Source organism: Oryx dammah, unplaced genomic scaffold (assembly GCF_014754425.2).
Source record: "Oryx dammah isolate SB20612 unplaced genomic scaffold, SCBI_Odam_1.1 HiC_scaffold_9, whole genome shotgun sequence".
Taxonomy (NCBI): Eukaryota; Metazoa; Chordata; class Mammalia; order Artiodactyla; family Bovidae; genus Oryx; species Oryx dammah.
In genome coordinates, this window is record NW_024070193.1 from 43604303 (window position 1) to 43627041 (window position 22739).

The following is a 22739-nucleotide window of genomic DNA, read 5'->3' on the forward strand; positions in this document are numbered from 1 at the left end:
CCAGCTTCTCTTCTCTTCCTCAGTATGGGCGTCTCTTTGTGGAAGCATTTCTGAAGCAGTGTATGCCGCTCCTAGACTTCAGTTTTAGAAAACACCGGGTAAGAACTGAGAGCAGAGAGCACAGGCATGCTCTGTGTAGTGGTTCAGAAAGTATGTCCACAGCGGCTCCTACGCAGCCATGGGGACAGCCCCCTCACCCCAGCTCTGGCCACAGACTGACGCAGGCGCCTCTGGTCACCAGCTCTCCCAGAGACGCCTATGGAGGACTGATGATTTGCTAGTAGACCCACCTCCCAACTTCTGCTCCAGAGCTGAGGATGGTTGTTTCTTTTAGCCTAATTTTATTATGCTACTGCAGTCCCAGGGCCTCACATATTAGTGTGTCATTTGTTTCTGTGTACTTCTCTGGGTCTGATATCAGGAATTATTAAAAAAGGAAAGAAAACTCATTTGTGTCATAAACTGCGCTGTAAGCCTGGAGTCCTAACCACTAAACCGCCAGACAAGTCAGGAGATGATTTCTTGCATATATTTACCAAGTTGAACTTTGCAGAACACTCTCATAATATTCAGCTGGTCCCACATAGCTCAGAAAGAGAAAGGGGGAGGACAGCCAGGGAGTACTCCTCCTTCTGTTTGAGGGCCAAATCCATATAAACTTGAAAAATTATGAATCACTGTGTTGTACACCTGAAACTTGTAAAATTTTTAAATCAGCACTACCTCAGTTTGAAAAAGAGATGATTATCCATCTGTGGCTGGAACCTGAGGCTTGATCCTCTGGTACTCTTGGTTGCAAGGATATCTTGCATGTAAAGTAAAATGAGAATGTTTCATTTGGCATTTGTGCATGTTGTTGGTCGTAGAAAGATGTTCTGAGCCTTCTGGAAGCCTTCCAGCTGAGCACGAGACTGCTTCATCACCTGTGTGGGCATTCCAAGGTAAGAGGGAAAGCAGGCCACAACTGTTGGTTTAGTCTGTGGTGCCGTCTTCCTTTTTTACCCTTCTTAAGTCTTTATTTCTGAGGCTATGTCTGTCCAACGGCAGTTTATCAGAGTGGTCAAAGCCTCAGTTGCTGGCTGAGATTGGGTAATCATCGCGAGGGAAATTCTGCATCTGAAATTTGACTCAAACTCAATAGCCCTGTTTCTTCTAGGGTGAGAGAATGTTGGTGGGTGTGTAACTACGTACCATACTCTGGGCAGGAGGAATATTATGGAAGTGATGACTCTACTGGAGACGAGAAGGAGTTCTAAAAGCAGCTGTTTTTAGAGCTTTTCTGCTGTATTATTTCCTAGTCAAGGAGCACATCTGTCTCTTCTGAGAATATTTTAGCATTCAAGGACTTTTCCATTTAAAGTGTATGGTTGAGCCCTTGTCACTTTTTGTCTGAAGGGGCACAGAACTGTGGAATTGTGAAGTCATTGGCAAGCCTATGATTCTTCCACCCAGTGCCTGTCATTCATTTCCTCCCCTGCTTCTAAATTTTTAAGGTGCTGAACAGTGGAATTTTAAGGACTCCCTCCACTAAAAAGAGTTACTTTCTATTGATTAATGTCAGTATAATATGTGTTCAAGAATATTTTAGGTAAATTCATTGATAATTGATCAATGAGAGATTATGATAAAGAACTGAGAGGTATTGGTGATATGTCTTCTAGGCTGCTTTAGCTTAAAGGACAGCTACCATTCTCTTCAGAGTGCTCTCAGTTCAGTTGCTCAGTCGTGTCCAACTCTTTGTGACCCCATGGACTGCAGCACGCCAGGCTTCCCTGTCCATCACGAGCTCTCGGAGTTTACTCAAACTCAGGTCCATTGAGTCGGTGATGCCATCCAACCGTCTCATCCTCTGTCGTCCCCTTCTCCTCCCACCTTCAATCTTTTCCAGCATCACGGTCTTTTCAAATGGGTCAGCTCTTTGCATGAGTTGGCCAAAGTATTGGAGTTTCAGCTTCAACATCAGTCCTTCTTCCAATGAATGTTCAGGACTGATTTCCTTTAGGATGGACTGCTTGGATCTCCTTGCAGTACAAGGGACTCTCAGGAGTCTTCTCCAACACCACAGTTTAAAAGCATCAATTCTTCAATGCTCAGCTTTCTTACAGTCCAACTCTCACAATTATACATGACTACTGGAAAAACCATAGCCTTGACTAGATGAACCTTTGTTGGCAAAGTAATGTCTTTGCTTTTTAATATACTGTTTAGGTTGGTCATAACTTTCCTTCCAAGGAGTAAGCGTCTTTTAATTTCATGGCTGCAGCCACCATCTGCAGTGATTTTGGAGCCCCCAAAAATAAAGTCTGCCACTGTTTCCACTGTTTCTCCATCTATTTGCCTTGAAGTGATGGGATCAGATGCCATGATCTTTGTTTTCTGAATGTTGATCTTTAAGCCAACTTTTTCACTCCTCTTTCACTTTCATCAAGAGGCTCTTTAGTTCTTCACTTTCTGCCATAAGGGTGGTGTCATATACATATCTGAGGTTATTGATATTTCTCCCAGCAATCTTGATTCCAGCTTGTGTTTCTTCCAGTCCAGCGTTTCTCATGATGTACTCTACATATAAGTTAAATAAGCAGGGTGACAATATACAGCCTTGACTTATTCCTTTTTCTATTTGAACCAGTCTGTTGTTCCATGTCCAGTTCTAAGTGTTGCTTCCTGACCTGCATACAGGTTTCTCAAGAGGCAGGTCGGGTGGTCTGGTATTCCTGTCTCTTTCAGAATTTTCCACAGTTTATTGTGATCCACACAGTCAATCTTTGGCATAGTCAATGAAGCAGAAATAGATGTTTTTCTGGAACTCTCTTGCTTTTTCAATGATCCAGTGGATGTTGGCAATATGATCTCTGGTTCCTCTGCCTTTTCTAAAACCAGCTTGAACATGTGGAAGTTGACAGTTCACATATTGTTGAAGCCTGGCTTGGAGAATTTTCAGAGTACTCTATCAGACTACTATTTGGGGAATGTGTCTCTGGTCTATACCGGCAGGGCTTATGCTCTTGTTGAGTGTTCAGGGTGTTAGGAGTTCGAAAGTTTCTGTATAGGAAATGTGAAAGCACAATGATAAATGTGGATGAATTGGTTGCATTTGTTTCCATTCAGATTCACCAGGACACAAAACTCACCAAACATGTGCCTTTGCTCAAAAAGACCCTGGAACTGTTAGTTTGCCGAGTGAAAGCCATGCTTATCCTCAACAATTGCAGAGAGGCTTTCTGGCTGGGCAATCTTAAAAATCGGGACTTGCAGGTAAGCCTGGGACCCTACCAATGATAGTCTTCTTCTCTTCTCTTCTATTCTTTGTGAGAGCATTGGAAAGTATCTAAGGAAGGTGACCTAAGCTCCACTCTCTCAATACTTAAAACTGCTTTTCTCTTAAGTGACTGTTTAGCTCTTAAAGTTACTTTGCTCTTGGGCCCTGGTTGCAAGTTGCACCCCTCAGCAGCAGCAGCAGCAGAGGCACCAAAACATACCATTGATGTATTAATAAAAAAGGCCTCAGAGAAGCAGATCAGGAAAGCTTTTTTCTACAACTACGGAGAAACTGTTTTTTGTTGTTTAGTTTTGTTTTGTTTTCACTCTAAAACCAGTCTGTTCTATTCCTGAAATTATTCTCTGTGCTGATTTTTTTTTTTCTGACTGATTTTAACAAGTAAGCATTTCTTAGTTCTTTCAATTGTCTGACTGACGGGCTGAAATCTTATATTGTTTATACTATTTCTTTGGTGTAACACCATTTTTCAAATATAGCCCAAGCCTTTCTCATTCATGTTTATAATATCTGAGTCTCATAATTTATACATGAAAATAATAAATACCCAGAGAGTTAGCTTCCTTACATCAGTGTTATTAGGTAGATACTCTTGTTACTATGAGAATTGAAGCTCAGAGAGGTTAAGTAACTTGCCATTCAGCAATATGAGTGGAGAAATGGTTTAAGTCCAAACAGTCTTCATCCAGATTTGGTATTCCTAAACCATTTTAGTATACTATCTTTCAGCCTCTAAATGGCCATTTGTGATTGGTGTGGATTTTTTGTTTTTTTAGATTCAATTTTTTAAAGTTATTTATTTTTATTGTTGGGTGTGCTGTGTCTTCATTGCTGCTTGAGGGCTTTCTCTCATTGCAGCAAACAGGGGCTACTCTAGTTGCTTTGTACAGGCTGCTCACCACAGAGGCTCCTTATTGTGGAACTTGGGCTCCAGGGGTCTTGGGCTTCAGTAATTAATTGCTACACGTGCTTGAGGCATATGGGATATCCCCAGACCAAGGAGTGAACCAGTGTCCCATGCGTTGGCAGGCAGATTTTTAACCACTGGACCACCAGGGAAGCCCTGTATATAGTTGATGTGTTGATGTTCACGTTCACATAGTTTAAGTATTTGAGAAAGTTTAGAATCATATTGAGCATTACCTGAAAGAGTCACCAATACAATCTAGCCTTATAAAACTAGTATGATACTAGAATACAAAGACGAATCTTTTGTAAAACTACATATCGTGTGAGAGCCAGAAGCATCTCAGAAGCCTTGGGTTGATTATCACTTCTCTAGCTGCTGGATCACAGGTTGGTGTCTGTGTTTGATCATATTTGAATGACTTTCTTTCCCTTACCTATAAACTTGAGCCTTTCTGCCCTTGAGACCCATGTGTGATCATTATAACCCACCATTTGTCTTGGCCCATTCACATTCAGGGTGAAGAGATTATATCCCAGAATTCCCAGGAGAGCACTGCAAATGAGAGTGAGGGTGAGACATCATTCCAGGTCTCTGAGAGCCAAGGAGCAGAGGTGTGTGCAGGACTTCTCCTGCCCAAATTTATAATTACTTCCTTCTGTAGCCATCTCTATTCCTTCTAAAAAAGGCTTCTGCACTTAGGTGAATTCTGTGAGGGCCAGAAAACACACACACACACAATATCATAATCACTCTTGAGTATCTCAAGTTGTGCTATATGTTATACAGTTGAAAATTCCCTTCCATTATAACCTCTTTTTTTCCCTGAATTCATATCTGAAACCATTCTAGAGGGGAAATAGGAAGAGGTCAAAGTGTTTTGTGAGTGTTGAGAAGAATGAGTTAAACCATTTAAACATGTTGTTTGAATATGCAAAATAGAAATGTAAAAGCCAAAGCACAGAATGAGAAGCTGTCACCACTGAGGACTAAAATTATACTGGTAGTCCTTATGCTCTTCTGGGCTACTCCTGATGCTGTTGAGATTTTAAAGCAAAGAAAAATATAATTTATTAAAGTTCTTACAATTTGGGCAGGTTATAGATATTGAGAATCTCAGATTTAAGAACCCTGCTCTGGATACAATTTGTAATGCCATTTGAGGCTGCAAAAAGATCACTTGGTATGAAAATTTATTTTATTACATGGTTCTCTGTTTTATTTATATCGACTACCTCTACCTTGTTCTCATAAAAAAGTTTGAGGCAGACAATATTCTGTTACTTTGATGCTTTGTCCTAAGCAAACCTCTCAGATTAGATTTTGCAAATCAGAGGGAATCTTATGCTGGATTCCTATTGCATTTTGAATTTAACCAACATTTCATTCTATACTGAAAGCCCATTTTACTCCTCTGTCACATATATGCTGTAGTGCTGGAGGGCTGTGGGCTTATTTAAAAATCACACATGGTTGGGTTGCTGAATGGCCTGTCAGTATCAAAACGGCTCCCTCTATCATCTTGGCTTCAAGGCCATGATACGAGAATGGGGCAGCCTGATTCTTTTCTCAAAAGAATGGTTTAAACCTATCATTGGTTTTAACAGTCAAACAGTGCAGTTGTACATGCTGTGGGAGCAGTGTTGCAAGTCATGGGGTTGCTCAGATGACCTCAAATAATTATCCTTTGCCTCTTAGGGTGGCGAAGAAGAGAAAGCAAGTGATGGAGAAAAGGAGCGAGAGAGTGATGAAGATGAGAGTGATGACGACTCTGATTAGGCTACAGAAAGGTGCTCCTTCCCCGTCTTTGCCAGCCACTCACCACAGTGTTCAGGGTTACAGATGCTGCCGGTCTGCCTTTCTGACTGCCAGCATCCTATTTTGTCCTTAAAGAGGGGGTTCTATTGAATCAACTCAATTGTGGATTTCACGGATTGTCTACTAACGTTAAAGACGGTGGCTTAATGTCTACTGTATTAAAGATGAACGTAGCATTGCTTACCCATCTGGGTGAACACGGCGAAACAGTCATAATTCTAGGCTTTGGGAGCTAGTTTTGAAACTCTGGATTTATTCTACAATTTAAGCTTGTACCGGTTTTCAAATAAATTCTAAGTTCTGCCTCAGCTGCCTTTTGGAATTTCCTTCGTAGGTGGGACTGAATTGGACTTTGTGCAGAGAAATAATGGAGAATTAAAATCATATATTCCCTATTAAAGGGACTGTCTTATTTGAGATGAAAACACATTTGTGATCTTTTTGGAGGAGTGACAGATTTCTTTTAGTGCTCAAAGAAAGTCAGATGTTTGGCTGCATTTTAAATTTTTTGGTGGTTATGTAGACATATAAGTCAAAGGTGAAAAGGGCAGCATCCAACTCATGTTAACTTTGCATAAATAATTTTTATTTCCACATTATTCTGAGTTATATGTATAATCTAGTTACAAGAAAACTAAAAAATTACTTGTAGTTGATTAAAAATAGAACATTAAGCATACACTTCAGCTAAAAGGGGGAACTCTTCATGTCTTCTGTTCTTACTTCAGTGCCAGACTGTTAATATTTAATATTTGTTAATATTTCTACCTACTTTCATACTCTCCAGTAATGTTAGGGTGTGGCTGGTTAGGCTTTTATGTTGTTTTTTGGTGGGGAGGTTATTTAATCATTGACCTACATACACATTTTTGACCCCTTCATCCTCATGTATGTAGGAATCCATAATTTCCTTCCTTGGCATTCTTTGTTTCTCCACCTCATTGTGGTTTTAGTGTTGAAATGAGTTCACAGTAGGCTCATTGGTATATATGGTTTAATGGTTCTTTATCACATGTACATGTCAGTGCTAGTTTGACTCTCTTTCAAATGGTTGTTCAGCTTTACAGTGGAAATGTTCTCCTCCCTTGTGCGGTCACTGGCCCATTTTTGGAGGGAAAGGGAGGAGAGGGGCTCCTGAATTGTCACCGCCTGACTGAAAAGCAAAATAGCCGGGGCAAGCACAGTTTCCTTTGCAGGGACAGCTCTGCATAAGCTTCAGGCACATAGCGAAAGACATGGTGTGAGGAACAGGGATCAGATGGGACCCTTTACTTGGAATGTTGCAAGGCAAAGGTGCACTTCTTGTATGTCGCATACAGCAAGAGGATGGAGCGTAACATCTGTTTGCACATGGTCACTGTCATCTGAATCTGAGGTTCCTTAAGTCCAGTGGGCCACTGGTGCTCCTGGCTAATGATTTTGCAGAAGGCTGACTTGTCTGAAACTCTGAAGGTCCCAGTCCACTTTGGTGGCTGAGCCGTGATGACCCTGCCAAAGACAGAATCCACTCCACTGAGGCGGACAGGCTGAGGCTTCCTGACCAGCCCTTTCTTGTTGTTCATGGTTCGGAGCTCTGACGTGTGACAGGGCAACTTGGGACTCACCCCAGGCTCCAGGAATGGGCTATCTAAGACTAGAGTGACCTCTTGAAAGCACAGCTGCACTTCAAGGTCAGAAGGGGTATGTGGAAAACAGGGGGAAGCCCTAAAGGGGTGCTTGGAGGAAGGGGTAGGTGTTGTATGCCGCAGCCATTGGAAGCTCTCATCCAGTGGGGTCCATGGTGACCAGAGCTGGTATCCTGCCATTGACAGTCCTAGAGGAGAGGAATCAGAACATGGAATTTCCCTAGCATGCTGTTAGGGAAAGGCTAACAGGGTAGGGCTGTTCAAATTCACATCTCTGTCTCAGTATTAACTTTACCTTACTCTTTAGTTCTCAGGAACAGATTCCAGTACTTGTTAGGATACAAGTAATTCTATAAAGGGCAGTAGAGGATAGTGACAAGTATTGAATCTGGTAACTTCTGTGTGTACTTTATTAAACCTAATCACAAGCCTCTGAAGGTAGGTTTTTACTCATGGTACAGATGAGGAAATGGGTTTGTCCAAAAGAGTAGCCCTGCTTGGTATTAGGATCTGTGCTATGTTGATAACTGCTAAAGACAGAATCTGTGCCTCTCAGGTGGCAGAGGCTGCTGGCACTCCACGGTGAGACATTATTTGTGGATGGGTGCTCGGAAAGGCCTAGCTCACCAGATACTTGCGACTAAATCACACGCATTTTATACCGCGGGCTCTCAAAGTATGATTGTGGGACTGGTGCCTTAAGCACCCTGTGGAGACATGGAAGAAATGCAGATTCTTGGGCCTGCATTCTGCACTTAAGCAGACCTCCAAGGGAGGCTGATGCGCCCTACAGTTTCAGAACTTACACTTCTCCTTTAAGGAACTCCAGCTTTTACTAGTCTTAATTATGGACAGTCAGAAGGTCAGAGCCTCTTTTGACACAAGTGACCAGCTCTCTCAGAGCCCTGAGGTACTTATACACCACCTCAGAGGAATTACACCAGGCAGGAGGGGAAAATGTTCCCAAGACCAGTCCTTTTTCAGTTTTTAAAGATTTTTCTGGTTCTCCTATTTGTGTGTTTTTTTGGCTTCCCTGGTAACTCAGCTGGTAAAGAATCCGCCTGTAATGCAGGAGACCCTGGTTCAATTCCTGGGTTGGGAAGGTCCGCTGGAGAAGGAATAGGCTACCTATTCCAGTATTCTTGGGCTTCCCTGGGGGCTCAGCTGGTAAATGATCCATCTGCAATGCAGGAGACCTGGGTTCGAAGGCTGGGTTGGGAAGATCCACTGGAGAGGGGAATGGCTACCCACTCCAGTGTTCTGGCCAGGAGAATTCCATGGACTATACAGAATTATAGAGTCGCAAAGAGTCAGACATGACTAAGCGCCTTTCACTTCACTGGGTATGTTTTTGTCTTTGTTTTTTTTCTTATCTGTGAAAGACCCACTGGTTGAGATTTTTTCCTTTCTTCTTTGAAGATAAAGGAAAAGGCATGGAGGATATGTTGCTAACTCAAAATTTACCCAAATAGAATTTAGACTTTCCATCTTTCTACTTTAAAATTGTCAGTATATAAAGGATTTCACTGAATTCAAGAGTGATGTAACATTTATTCAGCACCTACCTACTATGATAAGGGGCATGGCAAACCCTTTTCTTTCTAGTCAGGTGTGTTTCTCTGTATCTTCACTATTCTTCCACAAAGGTAGCAGCAAATGGGATCCCATCCCACCCAGTAATGGCCCAGGAGAACTTTGACACCCTCACCATAGTTTGTGAGACAGTGAAGTTTTGTTTTGAAAAGAGAATTGTTGGTGACATTTGAAACAGAAGACCTGCCCCTGACAGTGGTTAGTAGAAAGAAGATTTGTTGATTTCCTCCAGCTGGGAATGTTTCTCCTGAGGTATGCAAGCTTTTGTGCATACTGTGTTCAAATATCTGGACTGCCTTAGGATGAGAAAGTGACAACCAAGGAATAGTTATCTGTTCGAAACAGCCTGTGAAAGGCTTCTGGTACTTGATATTCTGACCCTAAGAGCACACATCCAGGATCAGGGCTGCTCTGGTACCCCATCAAGGCAAGGTGGGGCTGGAGAGTGTTAACTCTGAATATATGATACGGGGGGAAAAATCCAGGAGCCCTTCTTCCTTGTCTCTTGAGAGGAAATAGGGCCAGAGGGAAAAGACTTTATCAAATGTCCAGCTGAAATACTCAGCAGAACCAACATGGGGTGAAAGAGGGAGTCTGACCCTAGGTCCCTTACACCACTTTTACAGAAGGATCAAATAAAGCTAGTTCACCACTCACTCCTACCAGCCACGAGTCTCCATCATCCACTTAAGGAGGATTTGAACCTAGTGAGTCTGTTCAAGCTGCTCTTAAAGAGCTCCCAGGTAGGGAACACCTGCTTCTAGCCCCAAATATTTCCCCTCCATACCCTACCTCCCATGTCAAGAAACTTAGTCCCATCATTTCCGCACCTGGGAACGGGGAAGACAGCGTCAAAGTGCAGCTGAGGTCCTTATGAACTGGGATCCCAAGGGGCTGGAGCTGCCCTGAGAGGAGCAGGCTCCCCCTCCCAGTCAGAAGAGGGGCTTGTCCCCCGAGGATCCCTACCCCGGGGCAGGGGCCAGATGGATCTGGCCGAGGTGGAGGTGGTGGTGGGAGCACGGGCCCGGTCCCGGTCCCACCATCCGGGCCGTGGTCTCACCTGCTGAACTCCGCGGGCCTCACGCTCCAGAGTGGCGGCGGCTGTTCCCTGGCCGCATCTTTTCTCCACCGGGTGCTTGGCAACAACCTTTGTGACCCAGGACCGTGGCGGCGGGGGGCGGGGAGAGCCCGAACCGCGGAAGGGGCGCGGTGAGGCGGATATCGAAGCACCCCGCTCGCTCGGAGTTGCCATCTCACTGGAACACCTGGTCCGGGATTCAGCCTTCAGGAGTGCTGAACCGAATTCTGTTCCCCTCCACCTCTTCCCCACCTCGCCACAGCGATGTGCCTTTGATCTATCTGGTCAGAGAGGACTACAGAGCCCATTTCAAAGACTGGCCAGGAACCTGCCTGAATAAATGTCAGGGGAGTGGGGAGCTGTGGTTAGTATTAAAAGGTTAGCGCTACCCTTTAAACCCTGCTCTGAGTTACTCAGAGTTCTGAAGGCTTTTGTGGCTGCATTGACTGATCCCAGTGCAAGGACCCAGACAGGTGCTCCCCTGTCAAGATGGAGAAAAATACATCTCTCCTTGACTTCCCAACCAAAAACTTTGCTTTCTGTTAAACTTCAAAAAGGAAGATTCTCCTTCTCAGTTCAGTTCAGTTGCTCAGTCGTGTCCGACTCTTTGCGACCCCATGAATCGCAGCACGCCAGGCCTCCCTATCCATCACCATCTCCCGGAGTTCACTCAGACTCACGTCCATCGAGTCCGTGATGCCATCCAGCCATCTCATCCTCGGTCGCCCCCTTCTTCTGCCCCAATCCCTCCCAGCATCAGTCTTTTCCAATGAGTCAACTCTAAACTGACACTTTCACCTTAGTAAAAGAGTGATTTGGCTACTTTTTAACTTCATTGCAAACAATTACTCCTTAAGGCTGGGGGAAGGGAGGTCTACCCAGTTGACTCCTATATCCACAGTGCCTGACTATCAGTGCCTGGCAGGGTGCAGTATTTGTAGGAAGAATTAACTAATGGCCCACCTGCCTTCCCTTATCCAGAAACCGCCCATGCACTTCGTGAACCCACGGAACACAGCGCAAACAGCTGTCAGGTTTGTGTGACCCTAGGTGAAGCTGAAGGGGAGAGACTGGTCATCTTCGGGATGGGGTCAGGCTGAGATCCTGGTGTGGAAGACCAAATAGTCTTGAGGGACTTGTCAAGGATTGTCAGATGCCCACTGTGTGTGTGTGTGTCCCTGTGGAAGGAGAGAGAAGTGGAGAGAGTTGGAGAAGGTTGGTGGCAGAGAGGGGGAAGGGACAGAGCATGATGAATCTTGGAAAAGACTGAAAATATTTTACCTTACCACCTTTTACCCCGTTAAGTTTATTGTCCTCTTGAATAATTTTGCATAGTTGCAATTTTTTTTAAAAAGTGTATTTTGTTTTCCGTTTCAATTTATCATCTGTGTTATGCTGCCATAGTATTTTTCCTGATTAGCATTTAAATGACTGCATAATACTGCTCTGAGTGGCTATACCAATGTTTAGCCATTCCCCAACTGTTGAGGTTTTTAAAAAACAGATTATCTCAAAGAACACCTCTGCGCTGAAAGTGTTTTTTCAATAATTTTGTTAAATATTTCAAAAATTTTGAAAATGTGTACAGCTCTTGCTTTCAATTTACAAATTTCCTTCTGAAGAGACTGTCAGTTTACACTGTGATCAGCTAATTTCGACGTTTACCGATTTCCCCTCAGCCTCTTCATAACTGAAAAAAATAACATTTTGTTCATTTGAGAATTGCAAAGTGGCACACCATGTTCTGTTGTTTAAAAGGCATTTTAAAAATGATTTGTATTTAATGTGGTTTAATTGGCTATGCCCAGCTTGGTTTGGATATAGCTCGCAAGCTTACTTTGGAGCACTTGAGAGAAGGGGTGAATGCCGCCCCATGCGCGCCCCGCCCCGCCCCGCCCCGCCCCGCCCCGCCAGGACCATAACCGCCAGAGACGGAGGTGGGTAATTGAGGGAATCTTTGCCTCTGCGCGCCCTATTTTCCTAGTCGGCTTGGGGCGGGTTTGTTCAGGGGCGTGGGAGCAAAGCGAAGACGCCACCGAGGACTTGACAATGCGCAGGCGCGCCACAAGGCCCTAGGATTCGTGGGTACCTAAGCAAGGGTGGGGAGAGCGGCGCAGGCGCGCTGGCGGCCTGGAGGGTCGAGGCGCCTGCGCAGTCGCGCTTCCTCAGGCAGCAGCCATGGCGGGACAAGAGGATCCGGTGCAGCGGGAGATTCACCAGGACTGGGCGAACCGGGAGTACATTGAGGTCATCACCAGCAGCATCAAGAAAATCGCAGACTTTCTCAACTCATTCGGTCAGCGGGCGAGCAGGGGGAGGCTGGGAAGAGGGAAGCCCGCTGAGGGAGGGCGCTGAGAAGCTTTGAAGGGGAGTCTTGAGTGCCCCGGGCTCCTGCTGATGTTCGCTTCCTCCTCCGGGCCGCACCTTCTCCCTCTCGCCCTGACCCCGGGCTCCACTGGACAGTCCCTGGGGGGTTATCCTGCCCCAGACTGAGCTCATCGGCAGCTTTGCCTTTTCCCGGACACGTCCTGGCAACCCGTCCTTCGTCTGCGCCTTTTCTTCTCTTCAGTCGCCTCCCTTCCTCCTCTGTGCTTCGTTTCCAGTTCCCACTTGGCTCTCAGAACGCAGCATGATCTTGTCACTGCCCTGTAAAGACTCTAGAGGTTTCCCATCTCCTTTCGGGTCGAGCCTTCTAGTCGCCCCTCCGGCCCCTCCTGTCAGTCCCTTGTCCTGTGCTGAGCGGGAGCAGATAAGGGCAAAGTAAGGTCCACATCTTGTCACGCCATGGACATCTCTGTGTTGCTAGTATGTGCTTCTAGCAAAATCTTTCCTAGGCATTAGCCTACTCGTGACAGTCTTAAATTCTTTCCGCTTTGTCCCACATCCTTCTGGACAGCAAGCCCGTAGCAGAGACCCCTACCTCCTGTTCTCCAAGTGTTTCTTTGACAGAACTGAGCACTCGGTAGACCTTCTATGTCATCATAAGGAGTGGGAATGACATTTTTCCAACTGGTGTGCTTCTGGTCCATTCTCTCAGCAGTGTTAAATGGTTAAGATTAAGGAGGGGTCCATGATGTATAAGAAAAGATTTCAAAAGGAATTATTTTCTAGCTGGAGAGCCTGACACATCCTAAGTTTGATCAGAAGGCATCCACAAGGGAAACTGTCTTGAGTACAAGGCTGTCTCAGGCTCGGTGGGGGAAAAAGCATCATTTTCCTGCCTTTAAAGAATTTGTGTCTTGAAGATGAAATAATGGCAGCTTCAGAACAAAGCAGAATATTGTTTATGTTTTAATATATTTACACACAAGATGTCTTGGTGTGGTGGATTTCCTCACTCAGGGAGTGGGTGTGATGTATTAATAAGAGACAAGAATAGGATAAATTTTGTATCAGTGACACAAATTCACACGTATAACTTAACTGTAGTGGTTGTAATAGGAAATGATAGTCAAGAAATCATAGAGCCCATGTATCCTGAAATTATTTTTTAAAGTTCCATGCAGACTCTTCCAGTGTTAGTTCTCCTGATTGTCTCTTCTGGTTCCCTAGAGAGCTGAACTGTTATGGGGGTTCTTTAAGGCACTTTATACTCATAACTTTTCCTTAGAGGAAGGACCAGATAAAACAAAATATTCCATGCACAGGGAGGGATAGAGTGATGACATAATGGCGTCTTTGAAACTTTGGCTTAGACTGGAGAGGCAGTGGATGTGGTTGGACAAATAACTGACAAAGAATTTTTACTTTTTAAAAGATATTTATTTATTTGCCTGTGCTGTTCGACCTTTGTTGAGGCAACTGGGATCTTTAGTTGTGGCATGTGGGGTCTAGTTCCCTGACCAGGGATTGAACCTGGGCTCCTTGCATTGGGAGTACAGAATCTTAGCCATCGGACCACCAAGGAAGTCCTGAGAGCCTTTACTTTTAAAACCAGAAGTAAAAGACTTCATTTATATGGTAGAAGTTAATATCTGATACGTAGACACAGAATATCCTAACAGTATTAAGAATGTCAATTCAGTAAATTAAGCATCTAAAGTAAGTTAAACTGGGGCTGTTTTTCATAATTAAAAGTGACCTAGTGTCTCAATTCCCCCAGTTTGTATCTAGATAACGTAATAACTTTGTTTCTGAGCATTTAATCATATTAATCCACCTGCAATGCAGGAGACCCTGGTTTGATTCCTGGGTTGGGAAGATCCCCTGGAGAAGGGATAGGCTGCCCACTCCAGTATTTTTGGGCTTTGCCGGTGGCTCGGTTGGTAAAGAATGCACCTACAATGTGGGAGACCCCAGTTCGATTCCTGGGTTGGGAAGAGCCTCTGGAGAAGGGAATGGCTACACCCACTCCAGTATTCTTGCCTGGAGAATTCCATGGACAGAGGAGCCTGGCAAGCTACATACAGTCCATGGGGTTGCAAAGAGTTGTACACGAATGAGCGACTTTCACTTTCAATCATATTAATAAACATATAATAAACATGCATTCATCTCTGACATAAAATTTTTGGCATGTTACAGTAGTTTTAGTTGGTGAGTCTTGGAATTAACCAAAAATTGAAGCATTTGAGCTTAGAGTTTTGTGGAGGAGAATGTCTATTTTCTTGCTATATAAGCAAGGAAATATATGCTGCTGTGAGATTTTATCAAATACATGTGAGTTACATTTTATCAGATAGAAAACAAAGACTTTTCTTTCTCTCTCTTTTTTTAGTTTCCAGCAAGTCCTAGACTAAGGAAATAGACACGCAGGATTCCAGTCTTTCAGGAGCTGGAAGAAATGGCTTCCCTTGGCTTTGGCCATTATTTTCCTTGAAGGTGGGGGTAATGGCCTAACATTAGTAATTACTAGGTGATTTTTGAAGATTTTAGAAAGTGGATTTAGCCCTTTGAAAGAAAAGAGCAGTTAATTACAAGTAGGAATAATTACGAAGCACAATTAAAGGTTAAAGCAATTTGACTTGGCAGTTAGATATACCTGAGGCAAGGTCCCAGAGATTGACGATATCACGATATAAGAGTTTAGACAAAGACCAACAGGCTGAGAAACTGGATAAATCGTAAAGATAGGTGAGTACATTGTCTTGGCATTGGATGACTCAGGATGGATGAGTGTGGGATGTATTTTCCCATTCTAAGCCATTTGCACGACTCCTCCATTCTGATGTGTGCCCGGGGGGCTTGTATCATGTGAGTAATGTGATCTGGTGGCCCAGAAGTTTAGCAGGTGTTTCCTTTAGGGGGTCATCTGTAGCTCTTTGAAAATGGCAGCAAACCTACAGTTCTCACCCTGACCATAACAGGCTGTGTCGGCCATGTGCTTTGGAGAGGGAATTGTTTTTCCAGGATACCTAATGACTGAACAGCTCTACCCTGTGATTCTGGCTGGTGAGAATAGGGTTTTGATCCATTTGTGGTTTTCTCTTTGAGCATGGGAGGACCACTGGGACCTGAGGACACATGCATCATGATGTACACAAGCATCCTAACACTAGGCCTGTTCTGCACTTTGAATGGTGAAGTTTCTAAAAATAGATTGCTACAAATGATAGCTTTTTATTTTTATACCTTTTTTTCCTGATTCTGAAGCTAATACATGCAGAGACATGTAACCAAAAAAATAGAGTGTGCAGCTATTTTTAAATCTTGATTTTCTTAATAGTTAGCCAACAAATATTACTTGCCTGTTGTGACTCCAGCTGTGTGTCATATGCTGTGAGAAAGGAATAAATAAGAATAAATGGACAGAGCTGCGTTTAAGAGGTTTCGAATTTTGTTGGAGAAATAAAGTCTTTCCTTGTGGCTCAGTCCATAAAGAGTCTGCCTGCAATGCAGGAGACCTGGGTTCGAGCCCTGGGCTGGGGAGATCCCCTGGAGAAGGAAATGGCAACCCATTCCAGTATTCTTGCCTGGAGAATCCACTGGACAGAGGAGCTTGGTAGGCTACAGTCAGTAGGGTTGCAAAGAATCAGACACGACTGAGTGACTAACACTTTCACTTTGGAGAAATAAGATCTTATGAGAAAGACGTGTTGATTTTTGTAGCCTGAAGTTATGTGCAGTAAGAGTTTAAAGAAGTTGTTTGATAACTGGCATTTGTTAGCGGTGGTCATGTATGCATACCGTTAAACACCCTGATGAGGACATATGGCATTTTCAGTTACAGTCTGATGATAATGTACATATAAATGCATTGTGGTTTCAAATTTGTCCAGCTGCCAGGTGCTTTCCCAGTATTTTGTTTGAACCAGTATGTATTTAATGGAATCTGAAATATGACTGAAGTTTCTAGAGTTCAGCATGTTACATTTTCAGCAATGCTTATCTGTGCAGGCCAGTAACACAGTGTTGTTCTTGGATTCTGACTCATCACCAGATTGACAGAGCTGGAACAGAACAGCCACCCAGGAAGGAACCCTCCCTCTCACTACCCTACCCCTTCATTTTGGCCATGACTTTTTTTTATGGGAAATGACAGGTTGTCAGTGATAACATGCATGCTCATTCTGAATAGCCTTTGAGCTTCTAGAAACCAGGCTGAAAAGAGATTAGGTCCTATTGGGCCTGGGAATTAGAAGCAGCAGAACTTGCAGATTAAACACACACACACACACACCCCACACCCCTGCCAAGAACATGTATTTGTATGGCTGAGTCCCTTCACTGTTCATGAGAAACTATCACAACATTGTTAATTGGCTTACCCCAATACAGACTGGTTTTGGTGTTTAAAAAAAACAAACCCAATATTTAAAGGAAGAAGAACAGTGTCCGGGATAGGCAAATCCTTACAGAAGAGGGAGGATTATGTCCACTTGGCAAAGACCTCTCAGAGGTCCACTTTGAACTGACTTGAAGGAGAATGCTGAGACAGGCAGGATGAGTTAAGATTTGGACTTGATGAAATGAAAGTCGAGGCAAGAATCAGGGTGTGGGAGATTTCTTAAATTGGGTGCTGAACTACTTTTGCATAACATCTAGGGAAGAGTTGAAAAGGAGGATTGTGAGTTAAGTGTTAAATCACTGGGTGGGAGACTGTCTTGGAGAACAGATATTTAGAACTTCAGGAGTCAGGATTATTGAGTGATGACTGAACATCAGTGTTGGAGGAGGGTGGGAATAATTAGCATGCCTGGAATGTTGAGAACAGTTGGAGGAAGAGTGGTCAAGTGATTTCTGTTAGAAAAATTTTGTAGGGGAAAAGGTATCTTAGGGCAAGTCTAGGTTTCCTTTTGGGCGAGGTGGTAAAAGAGACTGGAAAAGTTAGAGGAAGAAAAGGAACTTTTTGCAGATGGAAGGCAGGCCCCACAGGGTTTTTGATACTCTCCAGGTTTTCTCTTGTTCCAAAAGGCCTGTGCAGGGACTGTTGGGTCATCAAGTGCCCCAAGAGCAGCAGAGTGGCAGGGCCTCCACGAGCTCAGCAACACCACACCTTCTCTCCTTCTAGGGTCTGCTGCTCCCTTGGCCTCTGCTTTTCTTCCCTATTAAGATTATTTTCTTCCTCTTGTCATTTCCCCTCTCTTGGAAACTCTTGGTTTTCCCATTAATCATCAAGTGGCCATCTGCACAGCCTTGGTGTATCAGTTTTTTGTTTTCTCCGACTGCCATAACATTCCCACAAAGGTAGTGACGTAAACCACATACATTTATTATCTTAAGTCATGTACATCTGAAGTTCAGCAGTGGTTTGCTGAGCTGAAATCAGTGTCAGCAGATTTCAGAGCCTCCCTCCTCAGCTGGAGGCTCTAGGAGAGGAGCTGATTCCTTGCCCATAGCTTGTGGGCAGAACTCATTCTTTTGCAGCTGTTAAGAATAAGATCCGTATTTCCTTGCTGGTAGTCAACTAAGGACCACGCCCAGCTTCTAAAGGTCACTTGCATCCTTCCATCTTCAGAGCCTTCAATGACAGGTTGAGTCCCGCTCACGTCCCTTGTCCTTCCTCTGCCTTTCTCGTGCCTTTCATGTCTGTGTTTATGGACTTGTGATTACATGGGGTTCATCTGGGTAATCCAGAATCTCAAGGTCCTTCACCTCAGCCACATCTGCAAAGTCCCTTTGCCTGTGAGATACGTATTTGTGGGTTCTGGGGATTAAAGTCTGGACATCTTGGCGGGGGGCAGTATTCTCTGCCTGTCACATTTGGTAGGAGGTTAAGCAGATCCTCCCTAAGCAGCTGTGTTCCTAAGATACTTCTCACCTTATCCTCCCACTGCCTTGCTTTGCCCACTCGCTCCCATTTGTGCCTTGCATGATACAGCATTCCTCCTCTTCATCACAGGGGGCTGGCATGTGTCTGTGTCTGGAATGGCATTAATCCTGGACGTCTGTCTTCTTTTACCAGATATGTCTTGTCGCTCAAGACTCGCAACACTAAACGAGAAATTGACAGCTCTTGAACGGAGAATAGAGTACATAGAAGCCAGGGTGAGTATGCCGGGCACTGGGCGTCCTCATGAGGCAGGCATGGCTGTGTGAGAGAGAATGCACATTCTCACTTGTTGCTCCAAAAACTTGGAAGCAGAAACAGGCTTAAAGAAGTTAAGTACCTTGCTTGAACTTAAACCTGCTTTCTGGGACTCCGAAGCTGTCGCCTTTTTCTACCAATCCTCAGCTACCTAAGATATAAACATTTAATAAAATTTTAGGCCCTGTTAATGCTTTTGAATTTGTCTAATTGTCAGTTTTCCTTTGACAGGTGACAAAAGGTGAAACCCTCACCTAGGACTGTGCCATGCTGCTGCTGGGAAGTTTGCTCTTACAGCAGGCAGCCTCTCGTGGGAAAGGCCCCAGCAGCCTTCAACTCCTTCCCCTCTCCTTAAAGAACAACAGGGCTTATTCTTGTTTTTCTTTTTTTCAAAAGTGTGGCCTTTGGGCTCTGCTATGCACACCCAGAAGTGTGATGTGGCGTGTGGGGAGGAGTCTGGGGACCTCTTGGAAACATTGTTAGGCATTTCACCTCTTCAGTAAAGTTCTGTAGAAGTACATGTCAACACATTTGAGGCACTGAGAGCCAAAAGCCTGGGACTCTGTCAAGGTCCTCCCCACCTCTCTCTCTCTCTCTCTCTCTCAGTCTCAATCTTTCCTTATAGCTCTCATTGCCTGTGCATTGATTCTATAAACAGTCCTTGTCTTCTTCCCACCTTTGGCTGGGGGTGGGAAGCAGTCCCGGCTGAGATGCCCTCGTGAGGTGGCTGCCAGAGAATGTTGTTGCTAACCCACCAGTTTCTTCTCCTTTTGGGGAGGTCAAGGCCAGGCCCCCACTTGGCTTGAAAAGGGACATTTTCAGAGTTTTCTGTCTGTCACTTGGGGTTTCTTTACCTCTCATATTTCCCTAATAAACTCCTCAACTTTATCTGTCTGCTGTGATTGTGGTGGGGAGAGGAGCTAGAGACGGGGTGCACCTCTTCCACAGAAATCTGATGTGTGGGATTCTTAATCTAACAAAACTTTCAGATGTAGCCATTTGATCAAAGCCTAGGTGGCTTGCAAGCTGGAGCCCCCATATTTGGACTTTGAGCTCATTCATCCTGGGAATCCTTTGATCATTCAGCAGACATTTACCAAGTACTTACTATGTAGGGACTTTATGCTCCAATAAAATATACAGTGTTGAATCAGGTGTGATGCTTACCGTCTATTGAAATACCAGCATCTACACAGTTTAACTGCAATCCATGGCAGACTATGAGTTTTATTAGGTACAAGCAAAATGTCTACTTTTAGAAAGGAAATCATTTAAACAGAAGTGTCTAAACTTTTCATTCTAGCATCAAAGCCTACTGTAAACTTGTGCCAACCCACTAGGCTTAACCCCCTTTAAGAATTTTCCTTTTAGTCACATAGAAGTTATTTCCCTATTCAGATCTTATTTACCACTGAAGGTCTAGCTTAAGGCAAACCTCCTCCATGAAGTTTTCCTGTCTCCCTTTTCACTGAGTGCTGCACTGTTGCTTTTTCGCAGTCCCTCCCAGCCTGCCAGGCTAACACCACTTCAGCCCTGAGTTTGATCTTTGACTTAGCGTCTGCATCTTACAGTATGTATGAGCACCTTAGTCTTGTATTGTCCAGCTGGGTACTTTGCAGAAGGCAGGCAGTCAGTAAATAGCAATTGAAAGCTGCAAGCACACATCTCTGCTTAGATCCTTGTTTAGACCTTTGGAAGACCATCTGAAGTAGGACCTTCTTTTAAAAAGGTGATGTTACAATGGAGGCAAGACTGTCACCCTTTACTTTGGTAACAGCTGTTTTTGAACATTATTGAGCTCATCTGATATGCTTTTAACAATTGCTTGGGATTGTTATTCCTAATATCTTCCCTGTCCTTTCTGGGATAAAAAAGTTACTATTCCTAAAGTTCAGGTTTTAGATTATCTGGTGCTCTGCAGTCAGTCTAACAGATACTTATCAAATTCCTACTATATTCAGTGACTATAATGAGATAGTAATAGAGGCAAAAATGATGGTAATCTTCCTTAGATGACATGTGAAAATGATAATTTTTTATGGTGCTATAGACATTCTTTAATGATATTAAAGTAATATTTCTAAAATAGTGCCCTAAATAATATGATGTTGCTAATGGTAAGCTACTGGTTGTAGGGAAAACAACTGGTATGGGAACCAGTGAGCCCAGCCTCCTCTAGTAGAGGTAACTGCTCCATCTTACCTGATCCTTTGAGGTGTCAGAGTGCTTTCCTGTGTAATCACCCCCTTTATATATTGAGCCTCAGCTCACTCAGGGATATATAACTAGCATTATATATAATTTATTGAGTACTACCATGTGTTAGATGTGCTAAGTGCTATGTGTACTTTTATGTCTTTAATCCTCAAGCCCTAACAAGTAGGCTTTCTTCATGAAAGATTTCTTTTTTAAGATTTTGTGTGTGTGTGTGTGTGGACCATTTTTTAAGTCTCTATTGAATATGTTACAATACTGCTTCTATTTTATGTTTTGGTTTTTTGGCTGTAAGGCTTGTGGGATCTAAGCTTCCCTGCCAGGGATCGAACCTGCAACCCCTGCACTAGAAGGCAAAGTCTTAACCCCTGGATCACCAGGGGAGTCCGTCCATGCACTTCTTTAGAGAGGCTAAAACTTGTGCCAAGTCATACAGATTAAGTAAAAGGTGCTAGAATATGGACCTAGATGTATCTGTCTCAGATTCTACTTGTGAATGTGGTAGATCGAAAACCAGATCTAAAACTTACTTTCTCGTTCCTAGTTTATTGCTATTAAAAAATTTTAAGCTGCTACACACCCATGTTAGTTTTACCTGCCTTTTCACTGTCCTTCCTTTGGTAAAGAAGGCTTCATGGGTTTTCCTGGCTCTGTCTAGCAAATGCTGCTCACATTGATGTCTGTGTTGTTTCAGTTCTTCCAGCTTCCTTTCTCTGAAGGCTTGTGTCTTGTCTTTTCTGGAAGTCTTGCCTAAGGAATTTTATCAACTCTGACACTTTCTCTAGCTATCTGTGGGTTTCCTTCTGAAAGACCGTGTTTGGTCAGGCTCCAGAAATTGGGATTTTATTCTCAGGTTATACACATCTTTGCACATAGGTCATTTCAGCCCATAAATAGTGTTACCCTAAACCACCATTTATTTTGTCCCCAATGTGTCCCTTCAACTTAACATAGAGTTCTGATACATTTTACTCTCACTGATGATGATAAAGTTATGGTTTGCATTTTAATACTAAGTCACTCAGTTCTTTAAACATACAATGTTTTATCCTTTTATAACAAAATTAAGATGTTGATAGGCTAGCTGCTTTGATTTGACCCATATGGAGACTAGGAGTTCAGAGAGGTTAACTGTTAATATTGTGCCCAGCTTTTCTGAATCAAGATTGTTCTGTCATCTCATCATCATGAACAAAATTGTTCTGGATAAAAGAACTATCAAAACTCAACAGCTAAGAAAACAAGCTAATAAAGAAATGGACAAAAGATTTGAACTGATAACTTCAAAGACAAAAGGATGACAAGGTCATGAAAGATCTTCAACATTGTTAGCCATTGGGAAAATATAAATTGAAGCCTCAGCCAGATACCACCATATGAACTCTATCACAATGGCTGATAAAATTTTTCAAAATGCACAAAATCCTGATAATAGTGCAGGCAAGGATGTGGAGCGACTGGAACACTCATACATTGCTGGTAGGAATGCAAAATTATATAACCCACTGTGGGAAAACAGTTGAACAATTTCTCACGAAGTTAAGCATGCACTGACTGTGTCTCAGGAGTCTCATCTGTAGATGATTCTCACCTAAGAGAAGTGAAAACTTAACGGACACGCACATAAAACCTGTATGCAAATGCTTATAGCTTTATTCATGATTGCTCAGTGTCCCTTACCTGGTGAGTATATTGTGGAGTACCACTTGGTGATGGAAAGGAATAAACTTGATAGGTTGTACAATATTGATGAATCTCAA

The 22739-nt window shown here is 43.5% G+C and overlaps 3 protein-coding genes across 4 annotated transcripts in view; 2 read left to right on the forward strand and 1 right to left on the reverse strand.

Moving 5' to 3' along the window:
* Positions 1-6240, forward strand: part of FANCD2 (FA complementation group D2) — a 49720-nt gene extending 43480 nt beyond the window's left edge. The window contains exons 40-44 of one of the 2 annotated variants that reach the window (XM_040246035.1): positions 24-98; positions 867-941; positions 3109-3255; positions 4703-4798; positions 5883-6240. In XM_040246035.1, the coding sequence (XP_040101969.1) occupies positions 24-98; positions 867-941; positions 3109-3255; positions 4703-4798; positions 5883-5963 (474 nt within the window). In that variant the 3' untranslated portion in view covers positions 5964-6240. The remainder of the gene's footprint in view (positions 1-23; positions 99-866; positions 942-3108; positions 3256-4702; positions 4799-5882) is intronic. The other variant, XM_040246034.1, reaches the window with a different exon arrangement.
* A 1030-nt stretch (positions 6241-7270) lies between these two features.
* On the reverse strand, positions 7271-7807 carry FANCD2OS (FANCD2 opposite strand). Its single transcript, XM_040246164.1, has one exon. The coding sequence runs from the start codon at positions 7805-7807 to the stop codon at positions 7271-7273; it is 537 nt and encodes a 178-aa protein (XP_040102098.1).
* A 4572-nt stretch (positions 7808-12379) lies between these two features.
* Positions 12380-19918, forward strand: BRK1 (BRICK1 subunit of SCAR/WAVE actin nucleating complex). The gene is made up of 3 exons (XM_040246174.1): positions 12380-12594; positions 18643-18725; positions 18997-19918. The coding sequence occupies exons 1-3, from the start codon at positions 12477-12479 to the stop codon at positions 19021-19023; spliced, it is 228 nt and encodes a 75-aa protein (XP_040102108.1). The 5' UTR covers positions 12380-12476; the 3' UTR covers positions 19024-19918.
* Positions 19919-22739: the final 2821 nt, after the last annotated feature.